Source organism: Eumetopias jubatus, unplaced genomic scaffold (genome assembly GCF_037043125.1).
Source record: "Eumetopias jubatus isolate StellerSeaLion01/CBP00866 unplaced genomic scaffold, mEumJub1_p1.0 scaffold_10, whole genome shotgun sequence".
Classification (NCBI taxonomy): Eukaryota; Metazoa; Chordata; class Mammalia; order Carnivora; family Otariidae; genus Eumetopias; species Eumetopias jubatus.
Window position 1 is genome coordinate 67,972,428 of NW_028274816.1, and position 13,323 is coordinate 67,985,750.

At 56.2% G+C, this 13,323-nt stretch overlaps 1 protein-coding gene across 4 annotated transcripts in view; it reads left to right on the forward strand.

Moving 5' to 3' along the window:
- The window catches only part of MPRIP (myosin phosphatase Rho interacting protein), a 146,588-nt gene extending 135,320 nt beyond the window's left edge, over positions 1 to 11,268 (forward strand). For 3 of the 4 annotated variants that reach the window (XM_028089463.2, XM_028089461.2, XM_028089464.2), the window contains 7 exons: positions 677 to 794; positions 1,457 to 1,616; positions 2,701 to 2,820; positions 3,579 to 3,665; positions 4,509 to 4,671; positions 5,992 to 6,077; positions 10,535 to 11,268. In XM_028089463.2, the coding sequence (XP_027945264.1) occupies positions 677 to 794; positions 1,457 to 1,616; positions 2,701 to 2,820; positions 3,579 to 3,665; positions 4,509 to 4,671; positions 5,992 to 6,077; positions 10,535 to 10,606 (806 nt within the window). In that variant the 3' untranslated portion in view covers positions 10,607 to 11,268. Of the gene's footprint in view, positions 1 to 676; positions 795 to 1,456; positions 1,617 to 2,700; positions 2,821 to 3,578; positions 3,666 to 4,508; positions 4,672 to 5,991; positions 6,078 to 6,618; positions 6,681 to 10,534 lie in introns of all 4 variants that reach the window. The other variant, XM_088027919.1, reaches the window with a different exon arrangement.
- The last annotated feature ends 2,055 nt before the right edge of the window (positions 11,269 to 13,323 follow it).

The window sequence follows — 13,323 nt, forward strand, 5'->3', positions numbered from 1 at the left end:
CTTTACAGTGCTGGCCTATTTCAGGATGAAGGAAAAACCTACCACCCTGAAAGCCTGCTTGTTGTATAAACTCGTGCTTGATTTTTTTTTCTTTTTTTTATTATGTTAATCACCATACATCACATCATTAGTTTGTGATGTAGTGTTCCATGATTCATTGTTAGTGTGTAACACCCAGTGCTCCACGCAGAACATGCCCTCTTTAATACCCATCACCAGGCTAACCCATCCCCCCACCCCCCTCCCCTCTAGAACCCTCGGTTTGTTTCTCAGAGTCCATCGTCTCTCATGGTTCGTCTCCCCCTCCGATTTCCCCCCACTTCATTCTTCCCCTCCTGCTATCTTTTTCTTTTTTTTTTCTTTTAACATATAATGTAGTATTTGTTTCAGAGGTACAGGTCTGTGATTCCACAGTCTTGCACAGTTCATAGCGTTGACATTTATTTCATCAGTTTGGCTTTCTTCAAACGTTTAAAAAAAAACCAACGCATCTGCGTCCCTTCTGTGGTGGGAGTTCCTGGGAATTCCTTGGCTTGTGTCTGCCTCCGAGAGTCGGTCTGGGAAAGGCTGCCTGACCTTCCTTTCACGGACGTCGCGTCGACAGCGGGCAGACACGCCGTCCTGTCTGTCTTGCGCCCTGAGCCTCTCATGCTGACGGCCGTGTCCTTGCCTGCAGCCATCGAAGCCATGAAGAATGCCCACCGAGAGGAGATGGAACGCGAGCTGGAGAAGAGCCAGAGGTCCCAGATCAGCAGCATCAACTCGGACATCGAGGCGCTACGACGACAGTACCTGTGAGTCAGCTTCCTGCCCACAGGAGGCGGCCCTTGCAGGCCAGGCTGGAGGGAAGCCGTGCGTGTGGGGAGTGGCACCTTCCCTGTGTCTTTTTAAGAGCCACAAAGACATGGGTCTTAAGGGTGGGCATTGGCGGAGGCCCGAGGGTTCTGAGGGCAGTTCCAAGCCGCCCTTCCTGAGGGGCTGAGCACCTTCCCACGGTCATCCTTGGTTCTGCTAGTGGAAGACGCAGTCCTTTCCAAGGAGTCCAGGGTGACCGAGAAGAACGTCATGAGGCTTTGATTTTCTGAGCGTGGATAGAGTCTGGTCCTGGCTGATCGGACACACAGCACCTCAAAAGTTAGTGCTGAAAGCAAGTCACAAGTGTGACTTCTCTCCTGACATCATGGGAGTTTTGTCTGTGGGACCGTTAAGCTCCTTGAAAGAGGAGAAGCGAAGGATGCAGGAGAGATTCTGTAAGCCTGCAGTCCTTTGAAGTGGTTCCTTTTTTAGCTGGGTACAAATTCGCTGAGACCACAGAATGCCTGGGGCCTGTCGTCTGCTCAGCTCTTTGGGGTGTGTCTCGTCGTTCCTCAAGTTTCGCAATAAGGGACTCAAGGGGGCCTTTTAGAGGCCTGGGCCAGGGCTGTGGGCAGAGGCATGAGCCGTGCCCTCTTCCCAGGGAGGAGCTGCAGTCGGTGCAGCGGGAGCTGGAGGTCCTCTCGGAGCAGTACTCCCAGAAATGCCTGGAGAATGCCCACCTGGCCCAGGCGCTGGAGGCTGAGCGCCAGGCCCTGCGGCAGTGCCAACGTGAGAACCAGGAGCTCAATGCCCACAATCAGGTGAGCCTGCAGCCGGTGCGGGGGGTGGGGCCCATGCTGGAGTTGGGAGCCAGGCCCCACCTGAGGTGGCCCTGGGTTCCTGAGCCACAGAGTGGCCACACCCTCTGCAGGCATCTCCCTGATGTCTGACATTCCCCAGTATGGTGACAGAAACTCACTGCAGGTGGTGGAGCTGGGGCCATCTACTACATGAACCAGCTGTTTAAATTTGGACTCATTTGGGCTCTAGCCCTTTTGGCATCTCTGAGATGTTTCCGTTTCTCCTGAGCGTCTCTGGATTTCTGCTTCGTCACTGCTGGGCAGGGCCTGAGAGGGAGGGTCATTGCACCTGACCCAAGTCTCCTGCCCCCAAGGCTGGGACCATGTTTAAACGTCCCCCCGTCAAGACCATACACTGTTCACATTTTTTTTTTTTGGTCAGATTATTCTCTTAAAATTTGCCTGTTCTTCAGAAAATTGGGGTGCATTTAAAGTCCTGGCTAGGGGAAAGACTCGAGGGTAGGTTTAGTTTGATAAAAGCTTCTCTGACGTACCAAGTTGGACCACTGTCTGCATGACCCACCGGCTCATCCTCCCCAGGCACTGAGTAGACAAATGTGTTGGCCAGCTCCAGGCTCGAGGTCTCTGGGCCCACACTCACCCCGTATGACAGCGCTCGGGCAGGACTGATTCCCGCTAGTCACTGCGGTGGCCTAAGATGACCACTTATCAGTTGGAAACAAGGCACAGAAAGTGAGCGGGAAGGCGGCAAGAGGGCCCACCCCTCCAGAAACTCAAGGTGGACAAGCTGTGAGATGCACCGATACTAGTGACGGTGACAACAAGGTATTGAGGATTATGGAACCCTGCGTCCGCAGTTGCGCCGACACAGCGCACGTGAACGGCTGTTGCGGGGCTGTACGTCACAGCCGGCGGCCGCCTTGCACGTTACGTCTAAAACGTCGCAGTGCGCTTAAGCCCTGCCCGTGGTCCCCTCCGCTCACACATGTCCCCCTCTTCTGGTGAGGAAGCGGCCTCTCCCGCTTGTGTCGTGTGAGGGCTGCCCCCAGGCGGCTCTGAGGCCTCCCTCCTTGCTGTCCCGCAGGAGCTGAACAACCGCCTGGCTGCGGAGATCGCACGATTACGGACGCTGCTGACCGGGGACGCGGGCGGAGAGGCCGCTGGCTCCCCGCTTACACAGGGCAAGGACGCCTATGAGTTAGAGGTACTGCTCAGAGTCCCTTCACCCCGCTCTGCACCACACAAGCCCCAAGCGGGGACCCAGAGGTGGCCTCAGCTTATGGGGTCATGGCAGGGATGAGAGCTGGAGACCGCAAGAAGGACGTGGAAGGATCCAGATCGCCCCAGGCAGCAAAAGAGAATAGCTGCCAGGCAGTGTGGGGTCCACGGCAGGAGTGGGGACCCCTCGTGAGGAGGCCATGGGGACCTTTAACCCCGTGCCCACAGTTTCTGCCACACCACAAACACCGCCTGCCTGAAGTGAAACATTTCCTAGCCCTGTGAACACCACAGCTGCTCACGGTCCATAGTGCCGTATTACTCGGGCAGGGAGGTTTATTTTAAGTCAGAACGATGGATTCTTACATGTTTTTATAAAAGCACTTAGCTTTCTCCCCATTCAGTTAACATTTCATCGTGAAAATCAGCTCAGTGATGTGGGAGAGGCTGAGAGAGTTCCAACAGTTTCAGCAGGATGCTTTCATGGGCCCCGGCCCGGGAGCTCACTGCGGCCCTCAGGCTGAGGAACAGGGTGCTCAGGTCTAGGAGGAATCGTGGGGATTTCTTTCTGTTTCTCTTTGTGATGGGCCAGCTGTTAGCAACGGTGAAGTGTATTTGCTGGCATTGGTGGTTCATGTCACGGGGGGGTGGGGGGCAGGTCCCTGCTCGGCCGTCATCTTTGCTTTTGAGACTGGAAGTCCCTTTGCCCCTCAGTGTCAGCCCCTACTTCCTCTGTTTTTCTAGGTATTACTGCGGGTCAAGGAGTCAGAAATACAGTACCTGAAACAGGAGATCAGCTCTCTCAAGGATGAGCTGCAGACAGCGTTGCGGGTAATGGCACCTCCCCGCGGGAGACACATCTGAGGATGGGCTCGGGGTGGAGTGGGGACACCGGTCTCCAGAGCTCACAGAGCTCCAGAGCACTCATGCGCTCAAACTGTAGGCGCTTCGAGAGTAGATTTCATTCTCACGGGGAATGTGGTTTCAAAATTGAGCTTTCGTAAAACGCCAGCCTGTTAGCACATGTAGTAAAACTAAGGTCTCGCTGTGTTCCTGTCCTCCATGCCTCCTATGTGCTTTGGCAGGGACCGTGAGACCAGAGACAAATGTCGTCCTGGAAGGTGAGAGCTGGCTGAAACCCACCCGTCTGCACCAGGGCACTCTTGGAGGCAGGGAGAAGATGAGGGAAGCCCTGGTGGCCATTCAGTCACTTAGGAAATCCAAGACAGGGGTGCCTGGGTGGCTTAGTCGGTTAAACGCCTGCCTTCAGCTCAGGTCGTGATCCCGGGGTCCTGGGATGGAGCCCCACGTCGGGCTCCTTGCTCAGCGGGGAGTCTGCCTCTCCCCCAGCTCATGCTCATGCACTCTCTCTCTCAAATAAATAAAACCTTAAAAAAAAAAAAATCTAAGAGGGTGGTTTCCAGAAGGTCTGCAGTGGGTCAGGGCCACGCCTGTGCTTGTCAGAGTTCCTGGGCATGCTCGCCCCGCGTCCGACAGAGACTCTCCGCTCTGTCTGTTTCACTTCATACTCAGTGTCGGCCTCTGGAAGACAGGGGTCCCCTGCCTCCCCAACTGTGGATGGCACCCCCCAGTCATTCTGCAGAGCATTCCAGCCTCGCGGAGACAGACCGCCCAGCCCGGCCCTAACCACCCCTTGCTTCTGCTCTTCTCAAGGACAAGAAGTACGCTAGTGACAAGTACAAGGACATCTACACGGAGCTCAGCATTGTGAGGGCAAAGGCCGACTGTGACATCAGCAGGTTGAAAGAGCAGCTGAAAGCGGCAACGGAAGCACTGGGTGAAAAATCCCCCGAAAACACCCCCGTGTCAGGATACGGTGAGTTCCCTGGGCTCCAGGCCAGGACCCCGTAGCTTGTGGTCCGAGTGTGTTAGTGGCGCTGCTGTGAAGGCAGAGGAGCCTGGGTCTGTATCGAGACATGCATTTCGTCACCCAGAACCACCAGAGGGGCGCCGGACCCCGGCCTCCGCGGGGGAGCCATCTTCTTCCCGGCATGCCACGAGGCGACCCCCTACTCACTGCCTTGAGGGGACGTCGCACTGTCCGTGTGATTTTCACAGGAATCCCAGTTTGCATTTTTGCGTTTTCCTGAAGAAAGTCCATAGTTTGGTGACGGCAGCTGTCACTAAATTAGTTACTTGATCCTGGGCCTTGACCATACAATCTGCAGGAGGCCACGCGGGTGGGGGAGGGGCAGGGAGGACACGGCTCCTGACAGCGTGTGTAGCTCACCGATACCCAGAAAACGACCCTGTTTTCTCTCAGCCGGCCAAGCAGGAGCGATTGCAGCCGCCCGGGCGCGTAGGCAGACACAAGGTCACTTGCGTTGCCACTGGAGAACAAGTCGGCTGTCTTTCTGGAATCAGTCAGGCAATACCCAAGCACCACTCAGCAGCAAACTGTAGACTAACTCTGGAAGCCAGGTCACCAAGTGACAACAGTGGCTGCTCCTGAGGGGGAGCCCAGGGTGGCCGGGGCCGTGGAGAGAGGAAGGCCTAGCATTTCGGGGTGGGTGCAGAGCTTCTGTGACCTGCCAGGTGACCTGAAAAATGCATGCATGGAAAGGAGCCAACAAGGATAGGTAGCATTTGCAGCAGATCGAGGCCCATGGCTTCACAACACCGTGAAATACCAGCCATTGTTAAGAGAAACCAGGCAGACCTTTCTGTTCTGACCTGGAACGAGATCCATTAACAGGATATACCAAGTGCAACCCCCCGCCCCCAGCAGGACACGCGGCGTGGGGGGGACCCAGTGTACATTTGTTTCCTAGCCGACTTTACTCCAAACTGAATGGTGGCTGTCTCGATGGGGGCGGATTACAACTGTTGCTGTTCTGCTTTATAACAGTGCTGGGTTGCCAGGAGGAAGGTGGGAGTAAGTAAGTAACAGGACCGAAACGTCCCCGGCCCTCCCGTGCAGACACAGACGGAGGAGCCTAGCGCAGTGCCGCACAGACGTCCTCTGGCCGGTCCAGGAGCTAGCGTGTTTTATGGTCATTGGCTTTGTTTTCTCTTGAAGTTGTTTAAGGAACTGCCATAGGTGTGTGGTGATAACAGTAAGCCTGGGAGATTTTTAAACAGTCCGGTTGCACAGGGTTTTATAAAACAAAAGTAATGGGTCCATTTGTTCCTTCAGATATCATGAAATCTAAAAGCAACCCTGACTTCTTAAAGAAAGACAGATCCTGTGTCAGCCGGCAACTCAGAAACATCAGGTCCAAGGTGAGTGTGGGGTGCAACCCCAGGGTGTGGGGGACTCTCGGACGTTAGAGAGAGGAGCCGGGGTCAGAGCCCACCACGGGCCGCAGCAGGGGTTCCCTGGTCCCAGAACACCTCTGGCTCCACATGCCTACTTGCTGGGCCAGTTCTGGTGACTTCGAGCCCTGTTTCGCCTTCGTGCTGAAGTGGAACTGACTTCTGACAGTGACAGTTGAGGGGCCAGGCCTACAAGAAGCAGGGCTTGCGGTGATTTCGACCTTGGACCTCCAAGGCCAGATCTCCCCCCAGACGCCCCCTGGGCCAGCCCCACTCTGTCTGCGCTTCTTCACATGGCCCTAATGTAATATTGATGCCGCACCTTCAAGAGAGGAAGCTGCCTACACCTCTTCCCTCAGCCACAGAGTAGCATATACCCCGGCGGGTCCCTTGCCCGCTGCGCGCCTCCCCACGGAAAGGATGGGCGGAGGGTGGGAGTAATGAGCATGTTGCATTTAGGATTTATTGTGTGTGTGTGTGTCTTATTTTTTGCTCTTTCCTCTGACAGTCCGTAATTGAGCAGGTCTCATGGGATAACTGAAACGAGCCCGCTTCCAGGTCCCCTGTCATGTAGGTAAACCACCTCTCACCACCCACCCACCTGCCACCCTCGAGGGGGTGGCTACCTGCATGCACTGCTCACACCTCCATAGCAAGCTCCTTGTTTTATTGTTACTTTATCTGCTCCAGCAAGCACATACACCATCCTGGTCAAGTTTCTTTAACCCATTCTGGGGACTTAACTGGCCCTTTAACCTCTTCCCAGAGTTGACCCTTTGCCGAGGGGAGCTCCCCCCCAGCTTGGCAGGCGGCCCACAGAGGCAGCATCTCGGGTGGGCATGGGCCTGTGAGCGGACCCCGGCACTGGTCAGCGTGCATGGCGATTGATCTGTGCTTTACACGTTCTCTGGGGAAACCCATCTTGCCCTCCGTCAAGAGAGGCCCTGACAGAGACCCAGCAGCCACTGACAAGTAGAGTCTCCCATCGCTAAGAAGCCCCCACCGCGTTAGTTCATAGGCCAAGGCAGGGCGGAGCCTGGGTTTCAGGGAGCTGGTGCCTTGTGGGCATGGCCGGGAAAACGGCTCAGCAGAGCAAGGGGACTGGGGGGGGTTGGGGCAGAAGGGTTACTAGCACTTTTTTTGTTTTTGTTTTAACAAAACAAAAGCTTCTCTCGGGGTGCCACTGAAGGCAGAGGTACAAAGAAAGGAGGTAGGGGCACCGAAGTGCTGGCTGAGAAACATCAGCCTGTTTGCAAATACACAGAAGGACAGTGGGCTCATGCCTGGACCGTACCCAGTCTCCACACCAGGCTGTGCATCCCAGGTACCCAGCTGCTCACTGCAAAGTGTGCTTCTGGGTGAGCTGACTTGATCTCAGTAATTCTCCGACGATAAGGTTAAGAACAGCAGGAAGAACCCCAGGGCTGGGACACGCCCCTGGCCGAGGGGACACGGACATGGGCCCAGGGCCGCACAGCACGGCTCCTTTTGTTTACGTGCCTGGGGTTCACGCTCATGCGGGACCCTCAGTCCAGCATCCTCTGGCTAAGGGGCTGTAGCCCAGTGGCTTGGGGGAAACGGGTTTGCTTTAGGAAGACTTTTAGGAAAATCCCAAATATTTTAAACCTAGTCAGTTTGGTTTTATTTATTCTTCTGCAGCCCCAAATCACTTGTAACCAAATACGGTTTAGGGTTGATTGTAAACTTGGTTTAGGCTTTTTCCCTAAACATGAAAAACATTCTGTTTGGCAAAAGTAGAACCTGTTCTTTGGCTTATGGTTTTCATATTAAAGATTGTATTTTCTATTTGAGGTTGAAGCGTAGCTGTTACAACCTCACTGTTAATGATTTAGGCCTTGTGCCCATGCTGTAAATGACAGTCCATGAAAAACCTCTCGCTCCCTTCTGGAAAGCCTTGCTGCAGTGTGGCCACCCCGTCAGGACAGAGTATGTGTCCGAGTCCCTGTGGAGGAATAAAAATACATGGGGATTCTGGACCAAAGGGGCAGAAAATCGGTGAAAAGACCTTTATCAGTAAGGGCCTTTGCAGGGGGTGTGCTGGGAAAACTTTTTATGCCGGCCGGGAAAGAGCTAAGGCAAAGGTAGAAAGCGAGGGAACTGTCAGGCACGCACAGAAGGTCTGCCTGGGCCTCCAGGGCGGCCTCAGACTCTCAGAGGTGCCAGGCCCCAGACAGGAGCGGTAAGAAGCCCAGGAATGGGGTTTCTCCAGATGTCTTTGAGTCCACGTTTGGCTTGGCCGAGTTCCCAGAGGGTCGGTGGGCAGGCACAGTCCGGCTGGTGTGTGTAGAAAGACGGGGACCTTGCAGAGTCCTTAGGAACATGTGTTGTGATGCCAAGCAAGGCTGGAGCTGGTCACAATGTCAGCGGGCACTCACATTCCGATGTGTGCTGTCCTTTTCCCCGACTGTATTTGGAGATCCCCTGCCACCACCACAGGAAGACCGGGGAATGAAGTTGCCCAGAAACCAAAGCTGTCACTGTGGGTGCTCTTTGTTACGGGATCTGATATGTACTGTTTTCTGTCCTTTATTGATGTTCTGGGTCTGTATCCTGCCTCACTCAAAAGGATGGCAAGTCTCGGCACCCAAAAAGTCAAGGCAAGCTCATTGCCTAAAAGCATCATGGCTTTTCTGGTATTGAGACCAGAGCAAACCTTTCTCCACAGGGTTCTCATGGAGGCCCCTGTCTGGTAGGCTGAGTACAGGGTCACCCAGGCGCTTGGTGCAGAGACCGGCCCTGTGGGAGGAATGAGCCACGGTGCACCCTGAGAACCCTTCTCCGGGTGTGCAGGGTCAGTGTGGGGCTTCCGTTCTTCCTGCTCGTACAGCTCTAGCGTACAGCAGTGTGTGGCACTGGGCACACAGCCGTGGGTCCCCCTCATCACCCTGCCCCCCAGCTGCAGCCCTGAGCACAGCAGGACTCTCGGTACCCACGGGCAGGACGTTCGTGTCCCTTGGAAGTCCCCAGCTAGAAGAAAGCGGTGTGGCCCGTGACCGGCCTGCCTGTGGGCCTGGCACTTAGGGGCGGGGCGTCCCACATCATGGCCACGCGTGCCCAGCACCTGTCCGAGACCAACTGCCTGAAGCACTTGGGGGAAGACCCGAGAGCATCTGAGGCAATTGTGTGCATTAAGGGAATTTCAGGTTCAGAATGGGACATGGATTTGCCCCCATCCTCCGACCAACCGGGTAGCAAGCTTCAGCAGTGACCCTAACCAACTGCTTATGTTTAGGTTCACCTGGACCAGTGGGTTTCAGAAAGGTTAGCCATAGAACACTTCATTTAAAAAAAAAAAAAAACAGCTTTATTCATTTACACACATCCAGCTCCGTGGTACAGAAAGCAAGCAGAGCTGTTCTGCGTGACTGGGGGGGGGGGGCACACCGGGACGACTCGTCTTCCCTCCAACCTTGCAGGCCGCCGGGCCCCACAGGCCCCACTCACAACCACGTGCTCTGAAGCATCAGGCTGGGCTCTCCAGGCCCACAGGACCAGCACGGTGCTCGGGTTTGGAGCTACAAGTGGTGTAGTCGTCTGGAGCCTGCACCCAGGGCCAGCCCTGAGTTTGCCACGTCTCAGTGGAGCCTGGACTTTCGTGAGCTCTAGCACGTGCCGGCCAACCCCGGGAATTGGCAGTGGTGTCGAGACTTGCCACAAAGATCCCATGGCCGCTGAGGAGCCAGCCCCATCCCAACCAGTGCTGGAGTAGCCTCAGCCGTGCCCCGAAGTGATCTTCCTCTCCTCACCGAGAAATTAGATCTTTGGGGAAAAGCCTCCAAGAGTAAAGTGGGACATACTTTCTCCCCGTTAGGAAAGTGTCACATCCTCGAACCCACAGATTTAAACTTCGCCCAAGGTCACACATGAGAGTATTGGTTTCACGTTTTGAAAATCTTAGTGACTGCGTTGACGTGTTCCCAGGTCCCCAGTCACAGCAACCCCCCCCCCCAGCTGCTGCTCAGGGAGCGCCGGGAGCAGGCCCCCGGCCGCAAGCTGCGCAGCCCTCCTCCCGGCGCTCAGCGTCACGGTCACCGAGGAGCCAGAGGTGGACAGACCCCCCCCCCAGGAGGAGGACATGGACGGGCGCATTTCTAGTTCTTGGCACAGCTTTTGCCCCTGGCTGAATCGATCTGATCGCTGCTTTTCTAAAGAGCCCTAAGCTCAGAGTTCAGCTGCTTACACACATGGTCTGTTTCTCTGGTTTTTTTCCTTTTTCATCCAGATAACACCGTTTCACAGGGGACGTCTCTCTCCTTAGCATGCCCCACTAATCTCTCGAGGAGCCCTTCCTGCCCCGCCCCGCACCCCGGCCCCTGCACCGCCGCCTGACTGCAGCCCCGCCCACGGCGCCGGGCCGGGTGCTTAACGGTCTCTCTCTCTCTCCTGCTCTCGTCTCCACGCAGAGTCTGAAGGAAGGCCTGACGGTGCAAGAACGCTTGAAGCTCTTTGAATCCAGGGACTTGAAGAAAGACTAGCCGTGTCCCGTTCCACTTGAACACACACCGCTCCCAGCCTGCGGCAGCGCTACCCTATCCCTTCATTTTTTATTATTGTTGTTACTGTTGTCATTACCTGTGGGTCTGGATGCATGAGAGACTGGTTTATGGGTTGTTCACACCGTTCTCTGCTGTGTTGATTCCAGCTTCCTATGTCTCTGTCAAAGCTGGTTTTTCCCGTGGTATTCTCAAATTAGCCAAGCAGCGGGGGCCGGGAGGGCTGTCTGCTCCGGGCCGGGGTCTGTGCGGAGCCCCCGCCTGCCGCAGTCCGCCGCACTTACTGTCAGTATTAAGGCCCAGCAGCCTGTCGCTAAGCTAGCTCGTCCCGCCGAGTGCACTGTGCGGGGTCAGGGCCCCGGGCGGCTCTCACTGTGCTGCGTGTGGGCCCCGCGGGGTGAGAACAGGGCGTCAGGCAGCCGCGCTGACCACACGCTAGCCTGCGGGAGGAGCAGGTTGGGGGGCATGGTCCGCAACCGCCACTCACCACCTCTGGCTTGGGAGAAGGACAGCACTTGGTACTTGTCCCACTCCTTCAGCTTAGAGCCACACCCAGGTCATCGTGGGGAACGTTTCACAACCTGGAAAATGTCGAAGGCAGCCATTCCTATTTTTGTTTGTTTTTTATTAAATCTTGCACAAAACCCCGGCCCCTCTCATTCCTTCCTACGCTCGTTCCTTTCTTGGTCACTAGCAGCCCTGGTCTTTTCGTAAAGACTTGGGAGTGTTGACCTGCGGCCCGGGGTTTCAGACTGTGCACATCGTGATGAATTCCCTTGGGTCGTCAGTCCTGCAAACGAAAAGCCTGTTCGTGTCTTGAAGCTTTCTGAAAGCAACCTGCACATTCCTTTTGAGAAGGCTGAGGGAAGACCCCTATGTTAAGTCAAGAAAGTACAGAGGATGTCGGAATCAGATGAAAACTGCCATTGTTATATGTTTTTAACTCTAACCTGAGCTCTGAGAAGTGCTCTTGCAGCGTCAGAGAGCCCAGAGTACACCTGTACTAACAAAGCTGCTTTTTCTACCCGTCAGAGTAAGCCCTTTTAACTGTCCGGAAACACTGCAGTAGTTCTCGAGACTCTTCTGCCCTGGGGTTTGTGTCGCGGCCCCGGGAAGACCGTCAGTCGTCTTGAGACGTGCAGCCCAGGCAAGTGGCAGCCGTGCTGTGGCCCTCGGGGCAGGCGGGGAGCGTCGCCAAGGAGGGTGCGGGGGAGCCTGTTCTGGTCTCGCTGTGTCAGCGCTGCCGTTAGGTCGGCAGGCCCTGGGCACATGGGTACTCGGGGGTAAAAATGGAGAAGTGACCGTGCTCGGTATCTAGATTCAGTTAAGACCAGGGTCATCCGCGGGAAGCCCTGGAAGGGCCTGGGGTGTGCGCGGCCTTGTCACTGGAATAAACTCGGAGTTCTCCACGGGCATCGAGCCTTTCCCTCACCAGCTTCCAGACTCTCGCCCCACACGTGTCACTCCTTCGCTGCTATTCTTCCATGTTGTCCAAGGCAAGAGAATGTTAGGTCTGGTTTTTTAGTTCTGCTTCTCAGACACTGCTCCTCGCACCACCCCTTGTAGATTGGTGGTGTGTTTAGAAAGGACCATGATTTTGTGTGTGCCGCTCAGAATGGGAGTGTAGAGAAGGAATGCACAGGCCCCGGGGCCTGTTCTCTGGAACACTGTTCAGCGTGTGTGTTCTCCGCGGCAGACAGCGACGTGCTGTCCAGCAGGATCTGGCCTCTGCTCAGCCTCTCTCGGCACTCACGTCACCCCTTGGAGAAGTCCCCCCATCTAGTGCAGTTTCCTCTGTGGCGGCCCTTGCTGCCTTGGGGACTCCGGCCCTCCCGCCTTCCTGGCAGGGTCGCTGCGCAGAGTCAGACTGTGGCCAGGGTGTGAAATCTGCGCGCTTTGAATAGGTCGAAGAGCACCTTACGTACTCTGTCGTTTCCCGTGGAGGTTAAGACGTCCAGAATTGTGGGAGCAGGAGTTGAGGGCGGCCCGTGGAGGTCGAAGGCAGAGACAGGGCATCACCTCCTCCTCGCCGCAGAGACAGCTCACTGTCCCGGGGCGGCTGCCGTCGGGGGGTTACTGGGAAGGAGACTAGAAATGGGGGCACTCTGGCTCCTCTCCAGCAAAAGCCTGATCCTGCTGCAGCCCCCAGAAAAAGCCCCGAGTGTCGCAGGGTCATGACTGCTGAGGAGCCCGTTCTCTGGCTGGAGGGAGCAGGCAGAACAGAGCAAAGAGGGGCTTCACTGAGCTCCTGTGTGTCGCAGCCCAGCCCCCACTGCGCCTCCCCCCCCCCCCCAGGGACGAATTTAGCCACCAGCTTCCCGAGAGAAAAAAGGGTAGAATTGTGGAGGTGGACCGGGTGGGTTTCTGTGCTGGTAGAGAAAGGGTCCTTCGGGGGCTGCGGATGGGGTCGTATAGGCGATTGTCAACTCGGGGCGCCCCCCACCACCCCCATGCCAACCACGCGGCGGGAGCGTCCCCACTGCCCCAGGCGTGGGGGGGGACATGAGAACACAGATCGAGTCTTCACAGCTGTGTTTCCTTCCCTGGGCACTAGCTCATCTGTAACCCGCTAGCCCCTGCAAGTGAGCCCCGCCAGGCGCGTGGAAAGGGGGCAAGGACCCCGGCTGGACGGGTCTCGTGAGCGCAGCCGCGCGGGGAAGAGCCGCCCTCCGCCGCTCAGGCTCGGCGGGCGGTGCCGG